Source organism: Mobula hypostoma, chromosome 28 (genome assembly GCF_963921235.1).
Source record: "Mobula hypostoma chromosome 28, sMobHyp1.1, whole genome shotgun sequence".
Classification (NCBI taxonomy): domain Eukaryota; kingdom Metazoa; phylum Chordata; class Chondrichthyes; order Myliobatiformes; family Myliobatidae; genus Mobula; species Mobula hypostoma.
Window position 1 is genome coordinate 28,514,362 of NC_086124.1, and position 24,144 is coordinate 28,538,505.

The 24,144-nt window shown below is 55.8% G+C and overlaps 1 protein-coding gene across 5 annotated transcripts; it reads left to right on the forward strand.

Moving 5' to 3' along the window:
* Positions 1 to 307: 307 nt before the first annotated feature.
* On the forward strand, positions 308 to 23,727 carry LOC134339157 (caM kinase-like vesicle-associated protein). Of its 5 annotated transcripts, none has more exons than XM_063035529.1 (12): positions 308 to 457; positions 8,339 to 8,443; positions 8,923 to 9,028; positions 9,586 to 9,717; positions 11,532 to 11,606; positions 12,421 to 12,559; positions 13,428 to 13,548; positions 15,394 to 15,469; positions 16,386 to 16,522; positions 16,789 to 16,867; positions 19,495 to 19,582; positions 23,418 to 23,727. In XM_063035529.1, the coding sequence occupies exons 3-12, from the start codon at positions 8,934 to 8,936 to the stop codon at positions 23,631 to 23,633; spliced, it is 1,158 nt and encodes a 385-aa protein (XP_062891599.1). In that variant the 5' UTR covers positions 308 to 457; positions 8,339 to 8,443; positions 8,923 to 8,933; the 3' UTR covers positions 23,634 to 23,727. The 5 variants fall into 5 exon arrangements, with proteins under 5 accessions (XP_062891599.1, XP_062891598.1, XP_062891597.1 ...); XM_063035528.1 differs by lacking the exon at positions 308 to 457 and adding an exon at positions 1,352 to 1,448; XM_063035527.1 differs by lacking the exon at positions 308 to 457 and adding an exon at positions 1,403 to 1,538.
* Positions 23,728 to 24,144: the final 417 nt, after the last annotated feature.

Below are 24,144 nucleotides of genomic sequence, written 5' to 3' on the forward strand. Positions count from 1 at the left end.
GTGGGTCTGTGAGCGTTTGATAAACACGAGGAATCTGAAGATACCGTGAATCCAATTCCTGCGTGGTCCTCAGCCTAAAATGCGGCCTGTTTTCTCTTTTCCGTGGACACTGCCTGGCCCGCAAAGTTCCTCCGGCATTGTGTGTGTTAGATTCTGCCTAATTCTGTGTTCAAGTGTGAGGGATGTGTTTAGTGTGTGTACCTGTCAGTCTCCAACTTCCAATGCGTATGTCACAAGGTGCCTGAATACCTGCGTGTGATAACAGTGTGTGCGAGCATACGCTTTAGTGATTCTGCGGTCTGAGGTGATGAATCGGTGTTGGAAGAGCAAACAGCACCGCACAGAAACAGGCCCATTGATCCATCTCGATTCCAAATTGATCTAACTCCCTAAAAGCTGGGGCTTTTCTCTCTGGAGCCAAGGAGGATGAGAGGCGACGATGGCGGTGTACAAGATGGTAAGAGGCACAGTTCAAGTGGACAGCCAGAGACTTCCCCAGGGTAGAAAGGAAGGACATGTGTTGAAGTCAGGGGTTCCCAACCTGGGGTACACGGACCCCTCGGTCAATGGTAACGGTCCTTGGCTTTAAAAATGTTAGCGATTGGAGGATTGCTTGGGGAAGATGTCAGAGGATCCCTTTTACCAACATTTTCATTTGATGTGGTTTGACCTTTTCCGAATCCTTTTTATTAACTTAGAATATATGAATAGAGGAGCGGAGCTGACGACGTTAATGAACGTATTCAATCTAATGTATTGGTTCCGCCCTGTTTTGTTCTGTTTGCCTTTTTTTGGGTTTAGCCATTAGTTTTTTTTTTGTTTTTTTGGGGGGGTTTTCTTTGTAATATCCTTTTCTTTTTATTTTTTCTTCTATGATTAACTATATCAAGAGTTCGGAAATCTATTACACTTACACTATTTGTAGTTTTTTTTTGTATATGTTTAATAACAATAAGGTAATTCCATTATCTTTGTATCACTGTTTTTATGTTTATGAACTTGAAAATTAATAAAAAGATAAAGAAAGAAAGGTTTCCTTTTCCACACAGTAGTAAGTGGGTGACGGGGTGGAGATTCGTCTCTACCAAAGGAGGTGTAAGGTGCTCCTTCCCTCCGCGATCCTGCAGGTCACCCTGGGGCGAGGTGTAGCACCTGCCCAGCCCCCAGTCAGGGTCACGTGAGGCCATGGGAGCAGCCGGTGCAGATTGCAAGTCCTGGTTATGCGGTCACTAACGCCAGGCAGACAAACTCTGAAGAGTATTGATAATGGCTGGGGTGGGGTGGGGTGGGGTGGGGGGGGGGGGGGGGGGGGTCCGCCCGTCTTGTGAAGACACTACCCAGAAGGCGGCAATGGCAAACCACTTCCGTAGAAAAATTTGCCAGGAGCAATTGTAGTCGAAAGACCATGATTGCCCACGTCGTACGGCCCGGCACATAGTGAATGAACAGTAAGTGTGTGGCACTGGAGGCAGATACATTAGGAACATTTAACAGACTCTTGGATAGATGGACGAAGGGTGTTACATGGCGGCACTGTGGTGAGCACAACGCTTTACCAGCGACCAGGGTTCAATTCCTGCCGCTGCCTGGGAAGAGTTTGTACGTTCTCCCCGTGACCGCGTGGGTTTCCTCCGGGTGTTCCACCGCTCCAAAGGCGCACTGGTTGGTGGGTTAGTTGGTCGTTCTAAACCATCCTGTGACTAGGCTGGGGTTAACTCGGGGGGGGGGGGGGTCGCTGGGCGACGCGGCTCGAAGGGCTGTATCTCAGTAAGTAAGTATTGTGAGCAATGTGGGAGGGTCGGGGTAGATTGATCCTGGAGCAGAGTATAGGTTGGGACAACATTGTGGGCTGAAGGGCCTGTACTCTGCTCTGTGTGAGTGAGAGAGAGAGAGACTCAGTACGAGAATGGCTGAAGTACGTGGAAAGTCGTGTGTGCAAGACCTTAAGAAATTGTGTAAGGGTGACAGTGCAAGGAAGGTGTGAGAGGGACGGGCTGTGACGGTGCGAAATAGACTCGCGTTTGAGGGTGCCAGTGCAAGGCGGATTATGAGTGTGCGAGAGATTGCGTCTGTGAGAGGTTGTGCAAGGGACGCGCACGCTATAGATTGTGGCAGAGAGCGAGTGTGTGTTTTCCGGAGTGACAACAGTTACCACTGAGTGGAGACGGTTTAGAGAAGCGCAGACGCGAATCAAAAAGGATCAGCCGCCATCTGTCACCAGGAAACGTGCATCTGTCACAGCACAGACTTCTATGTTTCCCAGAGAGACTTGATGTACTCAATCTGCTCAAAACAATAACAGATCTCACCGGGGTCTGACACAGAGTGAAGCTCCTTCCACACCACCAAATCACACGCTCCCGGGGTCAGACACAGAGTGAAACCCCCTCCACACCGTCCCATCACGCACTCCCGGGGTCAGACACAGAGTGAAACTCCCTCCACACCGTCCCATCACACACTCCCGGGGTCAGACACAGAGTGAAACCCCCTCCACACCGTCCCCATCACGCACTCCCGGGGTCAGACAAAGAGTGAAACCCCCTCCACACCGTCCCATCACGCACTCCCGGGGTCAGACACAGAGTGAAACCCCCTCCACACCGTCCCCATCACGCACTCCCGGGGTCAGACACAGAGTGAAGCTCCCTCCACACCGTCCCCATCACGCACTCCCGGGGTCAGACACAGAGTGAAGCTCCCTCCACACCGTCCCATCACGCACTCCCGGGGTCAGACACAGAGTGAAGCTCCCTCCACACCGTCCCATCACGCACTCCCGGGGTCAGACACAGAGTGAAACTCCCACCACACCGTCCCATCACACACTCCCGGGGTCACACACTGAGTGAAACTCCCTCCACACCGTCCCATCACGCACACCCGGGGTCAGACACAGAGTGAAACTCCCTCCACACCGTCCCATCACACACTCCCGGGGTCAGACACAGAGTGAAACTCCCTCCACACCGTCCCATCACACACTCCCGGGGTCAGACACAGAGTGAAACCCCCTCCACACCGTCCCATCACGCACTCCCGGGGTCAGACACAGAGTGAAACCCCCTCCACACCGTCCCCATCACGCACTCCCGGGGTCAGACACAGAGTGAAGCTCCCTCCACACCGTCCCATCACGCACTCCCGGGGTCAGACACAGAGTGAAGCTCCCTCCACACCGTCCCATCACGCACTCCCGGGGTCAGACACAGAGTGAAACTCCCTCCACACCGTCCCATCACACACTCCCGGGGTCACACACTGAGTGAAACTCCCTCCACACCGTCCCATCACGCACACCCGGGGTCAGACACAGAGTGAAACTCCCTCCACACCGTCCCATCACACACTCCCGGGGTCAGACACAGAGTGAAACTCCCTCCACACCGTCCCATCACACACTCCCGGGGTCAGACACAGAGTGAAACCCCCTCCACACCGTCCCATCACGCACTCCCGGGGTCAGACACAGAGTGAAACCCCCTCCACACCGTCCCCATCACGCACTCCCGGGGTCAGACACAGAGTGAAGCTCCCTCCACACCGTCCCATCACGCACTCCCGGGGTCAGACACAGAGTGAAGCTCCCTCCACACCGTCCCATCACGCACTCCCGGGGTCAGACACAGAGTGAAGCTCCCTCCACACCGTCCCATCACGCACTCCCGGGGTCAGACACAGAGTGAAACTCCCTCCACACCGTCCCATCACACACTCCCGGGGTCAGACACTGAGTGAAACTCCCTCCACACCGTCCCATCACGCACACCCGGGGTCAGACACAGAGTGAAACTCCCTCCACACCGTCCCATCACACACTCCCGGGGTCAGACACAGAGTGAAGCTCCCTCCACACCGTCCCATCACACACTCCCGGGGTCAGACACTGAGTGAAACTCCCTCCACACCGCCGAATCACATACTCCCAGGGTCAGACACAGAGTGAAGCTCCCTCCGCACCGTCCCATCACACACTCCCGGGGTCAGACACAGAGTGAAACTCCCTCCGCACCGTCCCATCACACACTCCTGGGATCAGACACAGAGTGAAACTCCCTCTGCACCATCCCATCACACACTCCCGGGGTCAGACACAGAGTGAAGCTCCCTCCACACCGTCCCATCACACACTCCCGGGGTCAGACACAGAGTGAAGCTCCCTCCACACCGTCCCATCACACACTCCCGGGGTCAGACACAGAGTGAAACTCCCTCCACACCGTCCCATCACACACTCCCGCGGTCAGACACAGAGTGAAACTCCCTCCACACCGTCCCATCACACACTCCCGGGGTCAGACACTGAGTGAAACTCCCTCCACACCGTCCCATCACACACTCCCGGGGTCAGACACAGAGTGAAGCTCCCTCCACACCGTCCCATCACACACTCCCGGGGTCAGACACAGAGTGAAACTCCCTCCACACCGTCCCATCACACACTCCCGCGGTCAGACACAGAGTGAAACTCCCTCCACACCGTCCCATCACACACTCCCGGGGTCAGACTGAGAGTGAAACTCCCTCCACACCGTCCCATCACACACTCCCGGGGTCAGACACAGAGTGAAACCCCCTCCACACCGTCCCCATCACGCACTCCCGGGGTCAGACAAAGAGTGAAACCCCCTCCACACCGTCCCATCACGCACTCCCGGGGTCAGACACAGAGTGAAACCCCCTCCACACCGTCCCCATCACGCACTCCCGGGGTCAGACACAGAGTGAAGCTCCCTCCACACCGTCCCATCACGCACTCCTGGGGTCAGACACAGAGTGAAACCCCCTCCACACCGTCCCCATCACGCACTCCCGGGGTCAGACACAGAGTGAAGCTCCCTCCACACCGTCCCCATCACGCACTCCCGGGGTCAGACACAGAGTGAAGCTCCCTCCACACCGTCCCATCACGCACTCCCGGGGTCAGACACAGAGTGAAGCTCCCTCCACACCGTCCCATCACGCACTCCCGGGGTCAGACACAGAGTGAAGCTCCCTCCACACCGTCCCATCACACACTCCCGGGGTCAGACACTGAGTGAAACTCCCTCCACACCGTCCCATCACGCACACCCGGGGTCAGACACAGAGTGAAACTCCCTCCACACCGTCCCATCACACACTCCCGGGGTCAGACACAGAGTGAAACTCCCTCCACACCGTCCCATCACACACTCCCGGGGTCAGACACAGAGTGAAGCTCCCTCCACACCATCCCATCACACACTCCCAGGGTCAGACACTGAGTGAAACTCCCTCCACACCGCCGAATCACATACTCCCAGGGTCAGACACAGAGTGAAGCTCCCTCCGCACCGTCCCATCACACACTCCCGGGGTCAGACACAGAGTGAAACTCCCTCCGCACCGTCCCATCACACACTCCTGGGATCAGACACAGAATGAAACTCCCTCTGCACCATCCCATCACACACTCCCGGGGTCAGACACAGAGTGAATCTCCCTCCACACCGTCCCATCACACACTCCCGGGGTCAGACACAGAGTGAAGCTCCCTCCACACCGTCCCATCACACACTCCCGGGGTCAGACACAGAGTGAAACTCCCTCCACACCGTCCCATCACACACTCCCGCGGTCAGACACAGAGTGAAACTCCCTCCACACCGTCCCATCACACACTCCTGGGGTCAGACACTGAGTGAAACTCCCTCCACACCGTCCCATCACACACTCCCGGGGTCAGACACAGAGTGAAACTCCCTCCACACCGTCCCATCACACACTCCCGGGGTCAGACACAGAGTGAAACTCCCTCCACACCGTCCCATCACACATTCCCGCGGTCAGACACAGAGTGAAACTCCCTCCACACCGTCCCATCACACACTCCCGGGGTCAGACTGAGAGTGAAACTCCCTCCACACCGTCCTATCACACACTCCCGGGGTCAGACACAGAGTGAAGTTCCCTCCACACCGTCTCATCACACACTCCCGGGGTCAGACACTGAGTGAAACTCCCTCCACACCGTTCCATCACACACTCCCGCGGTCAGACACAGAGTGAAACTCCCTCCACACCGTCCCATCACACACTCCCGGGGTCAGACACTGAGTGAAACTCCCTCCACACCGTCCCATCACACAGTCCCGGGGTCAGACACAGAGTGAAGTTCCCTCCACACCGTCCCATCACACACTCCCGGGGTCAGACACAGAGTGAAGCTCCCTCCACACCGTCCCATCACACACTCCCGCGGTCAGACACAGAGTGAAACTCCCTCCACACCGTCCCATCACACACTCCCGGGGTCAGACACAGAGTGAAGCTCCCTCCACACCGTCCCATCACACACTCCCGGGGTCAGACACAGAGTGAAACTCCCTCCACACCGTCCCATCACACACTCCCGGGGTCAGACACAGAGTGAAGCTCCCTCCACACCGTCCCATCACACACTCCCGGGGTCAGACACTGAGTGAAACTCCCTCCACACCGTCCCATCACACACTCCCGGGGTCAGACACAGAGTGAAACTCCCTCCACACCGTCCCATCACACACTCCCGGGGTCAGACACAGAGTGAAACTCCCTCCACACCGTCCCATCACACACTCCCGGGGTCAGACACAGAGTGAAGCTCCCTCCACACCGTCCCATCACACACTCCTGGGGTCAGACACAGAGTGAAACTCCCTCCACACCGTCCCATCACACACTCCCGGGGTCAGACACAGAGTGAAACTCCCTCCACACCGTCCCATCACACACTCCCGGGGTCAGACACAGAGTGAAGCTCCCTCCACACCGTCCCATCACACACTCCCGGGGTCAGACACAGAGTGAAACTCCCTCTCCACCGTCCCATCACACACTCCCGGGGTCAGACACAGAGTGAATCTCCCTCCACACCGTCCCATCACACACTCCCGGGGTCAGACACAGAGTGAAGCTCCCTCCATACTGTCTCATCACACACACACCCAGGGTCAGACACAGAGTGAAACTCCATCCACACAGTCCCATCACACACTCCTGCGGTCAGACACAGAGTGAAACTCCCTCCACACCGTCCAATCACATACTCCCGGGGTCAGAGACAGAGTGAAACTACCTCCACACAGTCCCATCACACACTCCCGGGGTCAGACACAGAGTGAAACTCCCTCCACACCGTCCCATCACACACTCCCGGGGTCAGACACAGAGTGAAACTCCCTCCACACCGTCCCATCACACATTCCCGCGGTCAGACACAGAGTGAAACTCCCTCCACACCGTCCCATCACACACTCCCGGGGTCAGACTGAGAGTGAAACTCCCTCCACACCGTCCTATCACACACTCCCGGGGTCAGACACAGAGTGAAGCTCCCTCCACACCGTCTCATCACACACTCCCGGGGTCAGACACTGAGTGAAACTCCCTCCACACCGTTCCATCACACACTCCCGCGGTCAGACACAGAGTGAAACTCCCTCCACACCGTCCCATCACACACTCCCGGGGTCAGACACAGAGTGAAGCTCCCTCCACACCGTCCCATCACACACTCCCGGGGTCAGACACAGAGTGAATGTCCCTCCACACCGTCCCATCACACACTCCCGGGGTCAGACACAGAGCGAAGCCTCCTCCCTCCCAATTAAAGACCTTGGCTCACCACCTTTCTGTATTCTTGCCCCACCACACCTCTCTTGCTTCCTCACCCTGACAGACACACACACACACACACTCCCCTCCCTCTCCCTCTGTCTCTCCCACCCGGACATTGTCTCTCTGTCCTAATCACTGACACCCTCTCTCTCCGTAATAGCCTCTCTCCCAACCAATAACACACACACTGTGTCCCTCTCTCTCACTTGTTCTCTGATACTTTCTCTCTCTCTCTCTCTCCTCTCCCTCTGTGTCCCTCTGTGTGCATGTCTTTCTTCCTTTCTGCTCTGTCTCTGTTTCTCTCTCTCTCCCTCTGTCTCTTTCCCTCTCTGTCTGTGCCTCTGTGTATCTGCCTCCTCTCTCTTGAATTCTCTCTCTCCCCATCTCTCATTCTCTCTTTCTCTCTCTGTCTCTGTCTGTCTCAATCTCTCACTGTCTCTCTCTCATCCTCTCATCGCAGCCACTGTCATATCACATCTTCCTCCAGAACACACACCTTCCTTCACCAGACAGGCTGCTTCACATCGCACCGAGCACTCCCTGCCCCACATTTCTACACAGTTCTGATAATCTCACAGCAAAATCAGGTACGCGGTGCGTGTGGCTGTGTGTGCGGGAGGAGGAGGGGTGATTAAACCCACCAATTCCTGAAAGAGGATCGGCTTAGCCCACTGTTTGAACTGTTCTTCCTCAGAACCTCCGGAATTTGTTTCTCCAGGGCTCGCCGGATATCTGGAAAATTACTGGAACGCTTACACGAGGCTGGCTGCCTTCTGAAGCTGGGGTGGCCGATTGTACGAGCTACGAGCTCCCAGGCTCACAGGTGCTGATGAGAGGCTGCGAGTTGCTTTTTGTGGGGGGAGAGAGGTTGCCGGTGGGATGCCCGACTGAAGGAAGGCTGTGTCCCCCCCCCAACAACCCAGAGATTCTGCCTCCTCCCCCCTCTCCCAGAGCACAGCCGGGTATCACGGTGGCTGTGGATGTCCTGTTCGTGCAGGGAGGGAGGAGGTGAAATGGAGAGGGAGGGAGAAGAGGGGTGGGGGAGAAATGAAGGAGAGGAGAGGTGCAGGCGATGGTAGAGAAAGGAGGAGAGGAGGGAGAGGGGAAAGGGGCCAAAGGGGGTAGAGAGTGAGATGTGGAGAAGGATGGGGAGAGCGGAGGGGGATACAAGTTGTCATCAGTCCTAATGCCTCTCTCCAACCCCTCCTCACCCCTCTCTTTCCTCTCCCCACCCCCCCTTTCTCTCTCCCCACCGGCCCTTTCTCTCTCTCTCTCTCTCTCTCTCCCACGCCCCCCCACCAGACAGGCCAACCATGACCTTCAGCTGCTTGACCCTTCACCCTGGCCGCTCCTACAACTCCCTGACCGACATCACCGACAAGTACAGCATTGGGCAGCGGCTGCGAGCGTGAGTGTGACCCCTCACCTCTCACCCCTCACCTCTCACACTGTTCACCACGACTCACCAGCTCTCATCCTGACCTCCTCATCTCATCGTAACCCCTCACCTCTCACACCGATGTCTCATCCCTCACCCCAACCCGTTCACCGTGCACTCTGACCCCTCAACTCTCACCCCTCACCTTAAACCCCCGATTCTTCACCATTTCCCTCCCCACCTGTCTCCCCACACCACCCTGCCTGTCGCTCCCCTGGTGTAACTGTGAGTATGCGTGGGTCATTGTGATGTCCCTGTGTATGGGGACACTGGTCTGTGTGTGTGTCTGTATGTGAGTCTGAGTGTGTGTGTGGGTCTGCGTCTGCGTATATGTCAGTGTACGTGTCTGTGTGTGTGCCTGTGTGTGTGTTTGTGTCTGTCTGTATGTGTGTGTGTGTTTGTGTCTGTGTGTGTGTGTTTGTGTTTGTGTGTGTTTGTGTTTGTGTGTGTTTGTGTTTGTGTGTGTTTATCTGTGTCTCTGCTGCCTGATTCTGCTCACTGCAGCCGTCTCCCCCGACCCCCCGCAGGAAGGAGTTCTGTGAGATCTGCCTGGCCAAGGAGAGAGCCACTGATAAACTCTTCGCCTGCAAGAAGTTCCAGAAGAGAGACGGACGCAGAGTGAGGAGGGCAGCGAAGAACGAGATTGGCATCCTGAAGATGTGCGTGGGGAGATCCAGAACCTGTGCCGGACCCCGGGAGTGTGTGATGGGACGGTGTGGAGGGAGTTTCACTCTCAGTCTGACCCCGGGAGTGTGTGATGGGACGGTGTGGAGGGAGTTTCACTCTGTGTCTGACCCCGGGAGTGTGTGATGGGACGGTGTGGAGGGAGTTTCACTCTCAGTCTGACCCCGGGAGTGTGTGATGGGACGGTGTGGAGGGAGTTTCACTCTCAGTCTGACCCCGGGAGTGTGTGATGGGACGGTGTGGAGGGAGTTTCACTCTCAGTCTGACCCCGGGAGTGTGTGATGGGACGGTGTGGAGGGAGCATCACTCTGTGCCTGACCCCGGGAGTGTGTGATGGGATGGTGTGGAGGGAGTTTCACTCTGTGTCTGACCCCGGGAGTGTGTGATGGGACGGTGTGGAGGGAGTTTCACTCTGTGTCTGACCCCGGGAGTGTGTGATGGGATGGTGTGGAGGGAGTTTCACTCTGTGTCTGACCCCGGGAGTGTGTGATGGGACGGTGTGGAGGGAGTTTCACTCTCAGTCTGACCCCGGGAGTGTGTGAGGGGACGGTGTGGAGGGAGCTTCACTCTGTGTCTGACCCTGGGAGTGTGTGATGGGACGGTGTGGAGGGAGCTTCACTGTGTCTAACCCCGGGAGTCTGTGATGGGACGGTGTAGAGGGAGTTTCACTCTCAGTCTGACCCCGGGAGTGTGTGATGGGACGGCGTGGAGGGAGTTTCACTCTCAGTCTGACCTCGGGAGTGTGTGATGGGACGGTGTGGAGGGAGTTTCACTCTGTGTTTGACCCCGGGAGTGTGTGATGGGACGGTGTGGAGGGAGTTTCACTCTCAGTCTGACCCCGGGAGTGTGTGATGGGACGGTGTGGAGGGAGTTTCACTCTCAGTCTGACCCCGGGAGTGTGTGATGGGACGGTGTGGAGGGAGTTTCACTCTCAGTCTGACCCCGGGAGTGTGTGATGGGACGGTGTGGAGAGAGCTTCACTCTGTGTCTGACCCCGGGAGTGTGTGATGGGACGGTGTGGAGGGAGCTTCACTGTGTCTAACCCCGGGAGTCTGTGACGGGACGGTGTGGAGGGAGTTTCACTCTGTGTCTGACCCCGGGAGTGTGTGATGGGACGGTGTGGAGGGAGTTTCACTCTCAGTCTGACCCCGGGAGTGTGTGATGGGACGGTGTGGAGGGAGTTTCACTCTCAGTCTGACCCCGGGAGTGTGTGATGGGACGGTGTGGAGGGAGTTTCACTCTCAGTCTGACCCCGGGAGTGTGTGATGGGACGGTGTGGAGGGAGCATCACTCTGTGCCTGACCCCGGAAGTGTGTGATGGGACGGTGTGGAGGGAATTTCACTCTGTGTCTGACCCCGGGAGTGTGTGAGGGGACGGTGTGGAGGGAGCTTCACTCTGTGTCTAACCCTGGGAGTGTGTGATGGGACGGTGTGGAGGGAGTTTCACTCTCAGTCTGACCCCGGGAGTGTGTGATGGGACGGTGTGGAGGGAGATTCACTCTGTGTCTAACCCCGGGAGTGTGTGATGGGACGGTGTGGAGGGAGATTCACTCTGCGTCTGACCCAGGAATGTGTGATGGGACGGTGTGGAGGGGGTTTCACTCTGTGTCTGACCCCGGGAGTGTGTGATGGGACGGTGTGGAGGGGGTTTCACTCTGTGTCTGACCCCGGGAGTGTGTGTTGGGACGGTGTGGAGGGAGGTTCACTCTGTGTCTGACTCCGGGAGTGTGTGATGGGACGGTAGTCTGAACAGAAATGGTTAACCCCTTCATTGTCACATCCCTTCCAGAGTGAACCACCCAAACGTCCTGCAACTCATCGATACGTTTGAGACCCGGGACGAATACTTCATCATCCAGGAACTGTGAGTTCAAACGAACTTCCCTCTTCGCCCCTCCACTCCCCTCCAGTCCCCTCCTCTCCCCTCCGCTCCCCTCCTCTCCCAGTGGGCAAGCATCTCCTGCATCCTTGATGCTCTTATTTGAACCGGATCAGTCATGGATCACTGGAGCACAGAATCAGGCTCTTCGGCCCATCTAGTCTATGATCCATGCCCACTCCCATCGACCTGCACCAGGACCATACCCCTCCACATCCCTCCCATCCACATACGTACCCAAGCCTCTGTTAAATGTTGAAATCGAGCCCGAGCCCTGGCAGCTGGTTCCACACTCTCACCACTCTCTGTGAAGGCATGCCCCCTCATGTCCCCCTAAAGTATTTCACCTTCCACCCTTAACCCCTGACCCCTCATTCTCGTCTCACCCAGACTGCGCGGAGGGTGGTAAGTTCTCGATTGGTCAAGGAGAGGGCAGGAGAATGGGGTCGAGGGGGAAAATAAATCAGCCAGGGTCGAATGGTGGGGCAGACTCGATGGGCTGAATGGCCGAACTCTGCTCATGAGGATCCACAGGGTCTCAGCGGTGGGACGAGGCAGAACGGCTCGGCATGGACTAGATGGGCCAAACGGAGGTGCCTGTTTCTGTGATCTCTGACTCTCAGACTGTAAGTCTGACCGTGAACTTGTCTCAGATACGCTCCCTCGCCTTCTCCAAATCCCAGCTGCCTGACTTATCCTGCGGACGCACTGCCACCACCCCCCCATCCGGTTCCGCCAGACTCCCCACGACGATTTCCCCACCATCCTCCCCTTTTCACCCACACTTCCCGGCACACAGAGCCACCGGGGGTGATCTCTTCGACTGGATCCTGGAGCAGGGTTCCTACACAGAGCGGCACGCCAGCGACGTCATCCGGCAGCTCCTAGAGATCGTGTCCTACCTGCACGGCTTAAGGATTGTTCACAGGAACATCAAGGTGAGATTATTCACTGTCTGGGTATCTGTATCCGTCAGAGGGAGATCTGTACACTGACCGGTGTCTCTCAGTCCCTCTCTCTCAGCGGGAGATCTGTACACTGACCGGTGTCTCTCAGTCCCTCTCTCTCAGGGGGAGATCTGTACACTGACCGGTGTCTCTCAGAGGGAGATCTGTACACTGACCGGTGTCTCTCAGTCCCTCTCTCTCACGGGGAGATCTGTACACTGACCGGTGTCTCTCAGGGGGAGATCTATACACTGACCGGTGTCTCTCAGGGGAGATCTGTACACTGACCGGTGTCTCTCAGGGGGAGATCTGTACACTGACCGGTGTCTCTCAGGGGAGATCTGTACACTGACCGGTGTCTCTCAGGGGGAGATCTGTACACTGACCGGTGTCTCTCAGTCCCTCTCTCTCAGGGGGAGATCTGTACACTGACCAGTGTCTCTCAGGGGGAGATCTGTATACTGACCGGTGTCTCTCAGAGGGAGATCTGTACACTGACCGGTGTCTCTCAGTCCCTCTCTCTCAGGGGGAGATCTGTATACTGACCGGTGTCTCTCAGGGGGAGATCTGTATACTGACCGGTGTCTCTCAGAGGGAGATCTGTACACTGACCGGTGTCTCTCAGTCCCTCTCTCTCAGCGGGAGATCTGTACACTGACCGGTGTCTCTCAGTCCCTCTCTCTCAGGGGGAGATCTGTACACTGACCAGTGTCTCTCAGGGGGAGATCTGTACACTGACCGGTGTCTGTCAGTCCTATCTGCCTTGTGGGGGGCGGGGAGTGGTGTGAATATATCAGTACTCGGACAGGCATCCGGGGTGTTGACTGAGAGCTGATAATCTTCTCTCTCTCTGTTCCAGCTGGAGAACGTGATGTATCACAGCACCAAGAACCCTTCCAAGGTGGTCATCGGTGACTTCCACCTGGCGCGCTTCGAGAGCGGCACCCTCACCGACCCGTGTGGGACCCCGGAGTACCTGGGTGGGTGGATGTCGTGTCGGAGAGGCTGCAGATCCTCATCCAGCAAACACCCTCACTCAGACACTCACTCAGACACGCTCACTCAGACACGCTCACTCACACACGCTCACTCAGACACTCACTCACTCAGACACTCACTCACACATGCTCACTCAGACACGCTCACTCACACACACTCACTCAGACACTCACTCACTCAGACACTCACTCACACACACTCACTCAGACACTCACTGAGACATGCTCACACACAGACACTCCCTCACTCACACACACAATTCTTTCTGTATCTCACAACACACACAATAGGTTTAATAGGTACATTTAATGTCAGAGAAATGTATACAATTTACATCCTGAAATTCTTCTTCTTCACAAACATCCATGAACACAGAGGAGTGCCCCAAAGAACGAATTACAGTTAAATGTTCGAACCCCAAAGCCCCCCAGCTCCCCGCTCCCACACACAAGCAGCAACAAGGCAATGACCCCCCCCACCCCCACCAACAAAAAAGCATCAGCAACCCCCCCCCACCCCCACTGAGCACTCTAGCGTGCAGCAAAGCATTAATAAAGACACAGACTTGCAGTGCCCCAAAAAGTACTCGTTCACCCAGTAATTCGACATACCACGGGCTCTCTCTCTCCCCCTAATAAAGGAAAAAGAGGTGTCCCCGTTTCACAGCGAGAGGGGAGATGTAACAAACCACTGGCTGATTTACCATGCATCGCTCTTTCCGAGCTCTGTGCTCAGAGAGTTGGCATCAGAAAGGCACAGCTTTCCACACCCACAACCCCCGACCGCTAACCCACTGCTCCCAATGTTCCTGTTCTCCTGCGACGCCTTAGTCAGGGGCACCGGCCGGGAATCAGCCCGTCTCCAGAGCCACAAAAAACCAGAACCCTGAAGGTGCACTCGTCTTCCAGGCCGCGTGCTTGGGATATCAAAAAGCGGCCGTTCGTGAGGCCCCGAGAGCAGGTCCCATTCCCACAGAGAACCAAAGTCAGCATGTAACTGCAGGTCAGGGTCTTCAAAAGAACCACGAAAAGGAAAAGAGAGAAATCAGAGATCGAGATAGATTCCCAAGAAGCAAGCAAAGGAGTGGCCGTTTAGCGCCATCTTGACTTCGCTCACACCTGCTCATACACAATCACACTCTCATTGACATAATCTCACGTACACTCTCTCACAGACAGAATTTCTCACAGATTTACACACGCCATCTGTCAACCACATCACAAACATCTTTTCACACACATAATCTCAGGCACAGTCTCTCTCAACACAAACCCACACCCACTTACAATCGACACAGGCAGACACACAAAGTTACAATGGACACAGCAGGCACACAGTCACAATTGAAACAGGCAGACACAGAGTTACAATCAACACAGGCAGTTACACTCGCAGTTACAATCGACACAGCAGGCATATAGTCACAGTTGAAACAGGCAGACACACACAGTTACAATCGACACAGGCAGACACACAGAGTCATATTCGAAACAGGCAGACACAGTGTTACAATTGACACAGGCAGACACACACAGTGTTACAATCGATACAGGCAGACACACACTGCACAAACAGTCAGAGCAGGAAAGCTTGAGACTGGCATGAGAGCTCAGAGCTGCCCAGGACTCCTGCCTGTGTTGTGTGGGAGGGGGTTCTGGTCCCTTCAGGAGTAGCACGAGGATGTAACTGCCCCTGTCACCACCCTACGTCCCCCCTCCTCAGGCAGGGACCCACCCACCTCGCCCACCAACCCAAACAGCTCACCCTTCCCAAACCCGGGCCGACGCACACTAACCTCCGTTTGCCTCCTTCCCCCATGCCGACAGCTCCGGAGGTGGTGGCCCGTCATCGGTACGGACGTCCCGTGGACTGCTGGGCAGTGGGCGTCATCATGTACATCCTGTGAGTATGTGGTTCCAAAACCGACCCCCCCCCTCCCCGGCCATTTGACCACATGCAGCGTCAGGCAGGGTCTGAAAGTCCCTTCGTTGGCCTTCCCCACGCGCACGGGAAGACCTCACAAATAGGGATGCTTCCCGCCCTCTGACTCACCACCAACAAGGGCGCACGGACACCAAGGGGGGCGCAACAGTCGGTGGGGTTTCTGGGGCGAGTGACTCATTTCCTGATGTACCTCCCCCTGCACACAGGGACAATCTCTGCTTGCCCTGGGTGGGGTTGGTCGATGCACTCCACATCCGCCACATTAACTCTCCCCCATCTGCAGGTCAGGAGTGAGACCGGACACTCCCCATTTACCCAGATGGAGTTAGTCCATGCGCTCCACATCCACCACATTAACTCTCCCCCATCTACAGGTCAGGAGTAAAACCAAACACTCCCCATTTCCCCGGCTGGAGTTAGTCCATGCACTCCACATCCGCCACATTAACTCTCCTCCATATACAGTTCAGGAGTGAGACCGGACACTCCCCATTTACCCGGGTGGAGTTAGTCCATGCTCTCCACATCCGCCACATTAACTCTCTCCCATCTACAGGTCAGGAGTAAGACGGGACCCTCTCCCCTTGCATGCCTCCCATGATTCTCTGAACGCACTCTCTCCTCACCCTCCTCTCAGCTCAGAGCTCCCTCCTTGCCGCCCCCACACCAAACAGCTCCCTCCTCACCGACCCTCCCACAGCACGAGTTCCCTCCTCACTGCACCCCTGTCCCCACACCAGAGAGCTCCCTCCTCGCCACCCCTCCCACAGCACAACACTCCCTCATTGCCCCCATCCTCACTACTGAGGGGACTGAGGGACGGGGGTGTAATTAGGAAGTCCTGTTTATTGCCCCACTCCTCACGTGGCTCCAGGCTGTCGGGGAACCCTCCCTTCTACGACGATTCGGACGACGAGGAGAACGACAGCCACAACCGGGCCATATTCCGCAAGATCCTGGACGGAGACTTCGACTTTGACGCACCGTACTGGGAGGACATCTCGGCAGCCGGTGAGAGAGGGGGGGCAGGAGGACCCTGCGGCTGACCTCTGGTGGGCTCACAGGCGGGGAGGGGTGGGCAGAGTCAGAGGAAAGGGGCGGGGCTTCTCAACTGGAGGGCGACACATGCAAGAGAGCAGGGAGGGGCAGGGCGTGGGCACCTGTGCAGTGGGGAGGGAGGGGACGAGGGGAGGAGGAGATGGGGAGGAAGCAGAGGGAAGGAGGGTGGTCTAGTTCTCTGTGTCTCCTCACTAACCCTTTGGCAATCGGACTTGCAGCCAAGGAGCTGGTGTGCCAGCTGATGGAGGTGGACCAGGAGGCAAGGATCACCGCCACTCAGGCCCTGGCTCACATCTGGTAAGTGTCCGCTGGGGTCCGAACGCCCCCCGACCGGGGATCACCAAGACTTCCTCTCCCTCGGTCTGTGTCAGTGACTGCCGGTCTTCCCCCCCCCCCACATACACACACACACACACACACACACACACACACACACCCCTCCTCTCTCCCCCACTCTCCTCTCCCCCACAAATACCCCATCTCTCCTCTCCCCTCTCCATCCCCCTCGCTCACGCACACACACCTCCTCTCTCCTCCCTCCATCCCCATCGCTCACACAAACACCCCATCTCTCCCCTCCCCCTCCCACTCCATCCCTCCCTCTCCCTCCGCCCTCCCCTTCCCCTCTCTCTCCCCCTCCCCCACAAACACCCCATCTCTCCTCCCTCCATCCCCCTCGCTCACACACACACACCCCCTCCCCCTCCCCTCCCCTCCTCTCCCCCTCCCCCACAAACACCCCATCTCTCCTCTCCTCCCTCCATCCCCCTCAGTCACACACACTTACCCCCTCCCTCTCCCCTCCCCCTCCCTCTCCCCCTCCCCCACAAACACCCCTCCTCTCCTCCTCTCCCTCCATCCCCCTCGCTCACGCACACACACCTCCTCTCTCCTCCCTCCATCCCCGTCACTCACATAAACACCCCATCTCTCCCCCTCCCCCTCCCTCTCCCTCCACCCTCCCCTTCCCCTCTCTCTCCCCCTCCCTCCACCCTCCCCTTCCCCTCTCTCTCCCCCTCCCTCCACCCTCCCCTTCCCCTCTCTCTCCCCTCCCCCACACACCCCACCTCTCCTCTCCTCCCTCCATCCCCCTCACACACACACATACCCCCCGCCCTCCCTCTCCCTCACGCACATCTTCCCCCCTCTTCGTCCCTCTCCATCCATCCCTCACACACGCCCCCTCTCTCCCCTCCCCTTCCCTCCCTCCCTCACACACCCTCCCCTCTTCTCCCTCACACACCCTCCCCTCACCCCTTCCCCTTCCTCTTCCTCTCCCCCTCCCTTTTTCCCAGGGCAGCAATGACTAATATGAAGAGGCACAATTTTAGGGAGACTGGAGGAAAGTCAGAGGTAGGTTTTATACGCGGAGTGCTGGGTCTGTGTAACACACTGCCAGGGGCTGGTAGAGGAAGGTGCATTAGAGATACGTTATTTAAGAGACCGACAGGATTCAAAGTACATTTATTACCAAAGTATGTATAAATTATACAACCTTGAGTTTCATCTGTTTCTAAGCAGCAAGAAACCCGAAAGAACCCAATTTAAAAGAAAGACCAGCCCCCAATGCGCAAAGAAAGACAGAAAAAAACACAAATCATGCAAACAGTCAAAGCGAGGGACAGCTTTCCAAACCAAATTGAGTCCATGGACCGGGAGCCAGGGGCGGCTTGGTGTAGGCCCAAAGCCTCAGTCTCAGTTCACCACACAATAGATCACATCACTGCAAAGCTCACAGACACGGAGCCTGGAGCAGCCTGGTGTAGGCCCAAAGCCTCAGTCTCAGTTCACCACACAACGGAACACATCACTGCAAAGCTCACAGACACGGAGCCTGGAGCAGCCTGGTGTAGGCCCAAAGCCCCAGTCTCAGTTCATCACACACAACGGAACACATTGCTACGGAGCCCGGAGCAGCATCACAGCCTCAGCACTGAGGAGAGATGGGTAAATGTCACAGAAGGGCGAGTGGAATCGGTCCGACCCTCGCCTCCAGTCCCGACACATTGTCTTTTCAGTTCACCTGGGCCAGTATTTAAATCATCCAAACCCCACATCGTGCCCCACACTAGGACCCGCGGCCCACTGCTGCGATATGCTCTGTGCCTGGACCTCGCCACCCAGCCCATGGCCAGCTCACACTCGAACTTTCTAAATCAGCTCGCTTTGATGGATTGAACCCCATGCCCAGTTTAGCGGGGAGGGGAGGGTTTCCTAAACTCCCCCGCACTGACTCCTGTCCAATTCACTCATTCCAACTCCGTCCCTATCTCGAACATGCCTCGACCTCACTCTGAACTCTCCTCCTTGAACATGCCTCACTCTGACTGACAGCTCAACCTTCACCTCCGCTCGCCTCTTCATTGTTTACAGTGATAGCTCACCACAAAGGGCCACAGAGAAAGTGTTATTATTAACGCAACGACATTGGCACCGGACCTGGGAGTGGAAGTTCCCGGGTTCGAACCCAGCCGGGTCCACTCCCGAGTACGCTTTCCATCCGTGCCGGGTTGAGTGTCGAGATCACAAGTCGACCTGGTAAAATAAAGGGAAAAATACCACGAAAATATTTGTGTGAGATGTGGTGTGCCACACGGTCTCTCTCTCTCGTTCCGCGCCTTGTAAAAAAAAGCCATGAGAAAGAGATCATCGCGGACGCACGCACGGACACGCACGCATGCACACGCCAAAAAAAAAGAAAAGTGTTATTAATAAGCTATTTAATCTTAGTTCTTGCTTTATGAACCACCAGTAAGTTGTCACCCAACCTTAATAGTGCCACCTTACACCGGAAGGCACATGGATGATAAAACGGAGGCTGATGTGGGAGAGAAGAGATAAATTGATAATTGGAGTAGGGTAAAGTGTCAGCATAGCACCATGGGCCGAAGAGCCTGTACCATTCTGTGTTCTTGCTGTTGCAGGATCGCCGGGAACGCAGCACTGGAAAAGAACCTCAAGCTCGGCGTCTGCACCCAAATTAAGAAAAACTTCGCCAAAGCAAAGTGGAAGGTCTGTATCAACCAGCGGATAGCGGGGAGGGGGGCATTGTCATTGTCACCTGCTCAGTGCCCCAGATCACAGAGCCCGGTGGGCCGAATCAAATGATAATCCTTTGCGAACCTACTCAAAGGTTGATCCAACAGTGCCCTCCATTTTTCTATCATTCACGTGCCCGTCAAAGAGTCTCGAATGTTTCTGCCTCTTCCTCCGCCCTCAGCAGGTCATTGTACACACCAATCCACATGAGTAAAACAAAGTCTAGCTCTGACATTCCCCACTGCAATTTCCTCCAATCACCTGAAAATTATGCCCCCCCACCCCCACCCCGGATTAGCCATTGCTGACTTTTGACCCGGGTGGAACTGGTACCCAGACGGGCATAGAAACATAGAAAACATAGAAAATAGGTGCAGGAGTAGGCCATTCGGCCCTTTGAGCCTGCACCGCCATTTATTATGATCATGGCTGATCATCCAACTCAGAACCCCGCCCCAGCCTTCCCTCCATACCCCCGACCCCCTGGCCATATCTAACTCCTCTTAAATATAGCCAATGAACTGGCCTCAACTGTTTCCTGTGGCAGAGAATTCCACAGATTCACCACTCTCTGTGTGAAGAAGTTTTTCCTAATCTCGGTCCTAAAAGGCTTCCCCTCTATCCTCAAACTGTGACCCCTCGTTCTGGACTTCCCCAACATCGGGAACAATCTTCCTGCATCTAGCCTGTCCAATCCCTTTAGGATCTTATACGTTTCAATCTTCTAAATTCCAACGAGTACAAGCCCAGTTCATCCAGTCTTTCTTCATATGAAAGTCCTGCCATCCCAGGAATCAATCTGGTGAACCTTCTTTGTACTCCCTCTATGGCAAAGATGTCTTTCCTCAGATTAGGGGACCAAAACTGCACACAATACTCCAGGTGTGGTCTCACCAAGGTCTTGTACAACTGCAGTAGTACCTCCCTGCTCCTGTACTCGAATCCTCTCGCTATAAATGCCAGCATACCATTCGCCTTTTTCACCACCTGCTGTACCTGCATGCCCACTTTCAATGACTGGTGTATAATGACACCCAGGTCTCGTTGCACCTCCCCTTTTCCTAATCGGCCACCATTCAGATAATAATCTGTTTTCCTATTCTTGCCACCAAAGTGGATAACTTCACATTTATCCACATTAAATTGCATCTGCCGTGAATTTGCCCACTCACCCAACCTATCCAAGTCACCCTGCATCCTCTTAGCATCCTCCTCACAGCTAACACTGCCACCCAGCTTCGTGTCATCCGCAAACTTGGAGATGCTGCATTTAATTCCCTCATCCAGGTCATTAATATATATTGTAAACAACTGGGGTCCCAGCACTGAGCCTTGTGGTACCCCACTAGTCACCGCCTGCCATTCTGAAAAGGTCCCGTTTATTCCCACTCTTTGCTTCCTGTCTGCCAACCAATTCTCCACCCACACCAATACACATGGAAGGGAAAGGTTCAGCGAGATACAGACCAAGCCCGGACAAGCTCAGATGGGACATCCTGATCAGCATGGACGATTCAGGCTGAAGGGCCAGTTTCCCTACCTGAAATGTCACCTGCCCATTTCCCTCCATAGATGCTGCCCGGTCCGCAGAGTTCCTCCAGCCCATGTTTCTCCAGGTTAGCGCCATCTTCATTCTCCATTGTGCCTCCTGGGATCAGACTGTGCTGCCGATGCCTCCTGGTGGAGAGGTGGTGTACTGCAGCTAACCACCTTTTTCATCGTACCACCTCTTTCCTTTTAGCCCTCGGCGTTCTCACTTTGTCATGACAATTTTTTTCTGTGTGTTTAAGATAAATTTCAGCAAATTTAGCAGCTGAGACATCAGAAATTACAGATGGTGGGATCTAGAGTAAAGAACAAACTGCAGGGCGAAACTCAGCAGGTCGAGCAGCTGCTGTGCACGGTGAGGGACAGAGGTCAGGCTCCCTTTCCTCTTCAGGGGTTGTTTGACCCCGCTGGATTTCAACAGCAGTTTGTTCTTTACTGTACGCTTGCAATGATGTCTGGGATACACCCTGGCGCCACTGTCATGGGGGAGTGTGTGATGGGACGGTGTGCAGGCGGTTTCACTCTGCGTCTGACCCCGGGAGTGTGTGATGGGACGGTGCGGAGGGAGCTTCGCTCTGTGTCTGACCCTGGGAGTGTGTGATGGGACGGTATGGAGGGAGTTTCACCCTGTGTCTGACCCCGGGAGTGTGTGATGGGACGGTGTGGAGGGAGTTTCACTCTGTGTCTGACCCTGGGAGTGTGTGATGGGACGGTATGGAGGGAGCTTCACTCTGTGTCTGACCCCGGGAGTGTGTGATGGGACGGTATGGAGGGAGCTTCACTCTGTGTCTGACCCCGGGAGTGTGTGATGGGACGGTGTGGAGGGAGATTCACTCTGTGTCTGATCCCGGGAGTGTGTGATGGGACGGTGTGGAGGGAGATTCACTCTGTGTCTGACCCCGGGAGTGTGTGATGGGACGGTGTGGAGGGAGTTTCACTCTGTGTCTGACCCCGGGAGTGTGTGATGGGATGGTGTGGAGGGAGATTCACTCTGTGTCTGATCCCGGGCGTGTGTGATGGGACGGTGTGGAGGGAGTTTCACTCTGTGTCTGACCCTGGGAGTGTGTGATGGGACGGTATGGAGGGAGCTTCACTCTGTGTCTGACCCCGGCAGTGTGTGATGGGACAATGTGGAGGGAGATTCAGTCTGTGTCTGACCCCGGCAGTGTGTGATGGGACAATGTGGAGGGAGATTCAGTCTGTGTCTGACCCCGGCAGTGTGTGATGGGACGGTGTGGAGGGAGCTTCACTCTGTGTCTGACCCCGGCAGTGTGTGATGGGACGGTGTGGAGGGAGCTTCACTCTGTGTCTGACCCCGGCAGTGTGTGATGGGACAATGTGGAGGGAGATTCAGTCTGTGTCTGACCCCGGCAGTGTGTGATGGGACGGTGTGGAGGGAGTTTCACTCTGTGTCTGACCCCGGGAGTGTGTGATGGGACGGTGTGGAGGGAGCTTCACTCTGTGTCTGACCCCGGCAGTGTGTGATGGGACAATGTGGAGGGAGATTCACTCTGTGTCTGACCCCGGCAGTGTGTGATGGGACGGTGTGGAGGGAGTTTCACTCTGTGTCTGACCCCGGGAGTGTGTGATGGGACGGTGTGGAGGGAGCTTCACTCTGTGTCTGACCCCGGCAGTGTGCGATGGGACAATGTGGAGGGAGATTCAGTCTGTGTCTGACCACGGCAGTGTGTGATGGGACAATGTGGAGGGAGATTCAGTCTGTGTCTGACCCCGGGAGTGTGTGATGGGACAGTGTGGAGGGAGCTTCACTCTGTGTCTGACCCCGGGAGTGTGTGATGGGACGGTGTGGAGGGAGCTTCACTCTGTGTCTGACCCCGGCAGTGTGCGATGGGACAATGTGGAGGGAGATTCAGTCTGTGTCTGACCCCGGCAGTGTGTGATGGGACAATGTGGAGGGAGATTCAGTCTGTGTCTGACCCCGGGAGTGTGTGATGGGACAGTGTGGAGGGAGCTTCACTCTGTGTCTGACCCCGGGAGTGTGTGATGGGACGGTGTGGAGGGAGCTTCACTCTGTGTCTGACCCCGGCAGTGTGTGATGGGACAATGTGGAGGGAGATTCAGTCTGTGTCTGACCCCGGGAGTGTGTGATGGGACGGTGTGGAGGGAGCTTCACTCTGTGTCTGACCCCGGGAGTGTGTGATGGGACAGAGTGGAGGGAGCTTCACTCTGTGTCTGACCCCGGGAGTGTGTGATGGGACGGTGTGGAGGGAGTTTCACTCCGTGTTTTTCTGCATTACAGAAGGCTATCCGTGCCACCACGATGATGCACCGCCTTCGAAACGCGGAGCAGAACCTCCCGTCCGGCCACCGGGACCCAGAGCAGATCGTCCAAGGGGTGGAGGGGACTCTGCAGACGATGAAGAACCCTCCCTCGCCCCTACCCTCGCTGCGAGAACGGGGAGATCCCGCGCAGAAGGTGGAGACTCAAACAGAAAAGACAGTGCAAGGCCACTGAGCAAATGTGCAGAACAGGTTGAGTTGGGCAGGCATAGTGAGAGAGTTAGGGGAAGGCAAGGGAGTTAGAGGAGAGGGGTGGGTGTGTTCGACGAATGGGGGAGAGTGGGGAGAGGGTGGGACAGGGGTTAGGAGGAAGACAGAGTTCGGGGAAGAGGAGAAAGTGAGGGAAGATGGGATGAGAGTTAGGGGAAGGGGAGAGAGAGGAGTGGGGGCAAGAGTGTTTGTGGAATGGGAAAGAGTGGGGGGAGAGAGAGTTAGGGCGGTGGTTCCCGAAAGTTTTAGGGTTAATGTTCCCTTGGCTCCCAGACCTCCCCAGCAACCCTTCTCCCTTTCCAGCCGCAAAATAGAAACTATAAAGAACTTTGAATTACGATGCACAGAGAAAAGAAATGGGAAACGCAAATTCATAGCAGCAACAAATAATTGCAAGAATTGTTGAAATCTCTTTAAAGCAGAAATAAAATTCTATCTTTATTTAATTACAGTAAAAACAGTTTTAGTCTGTACAT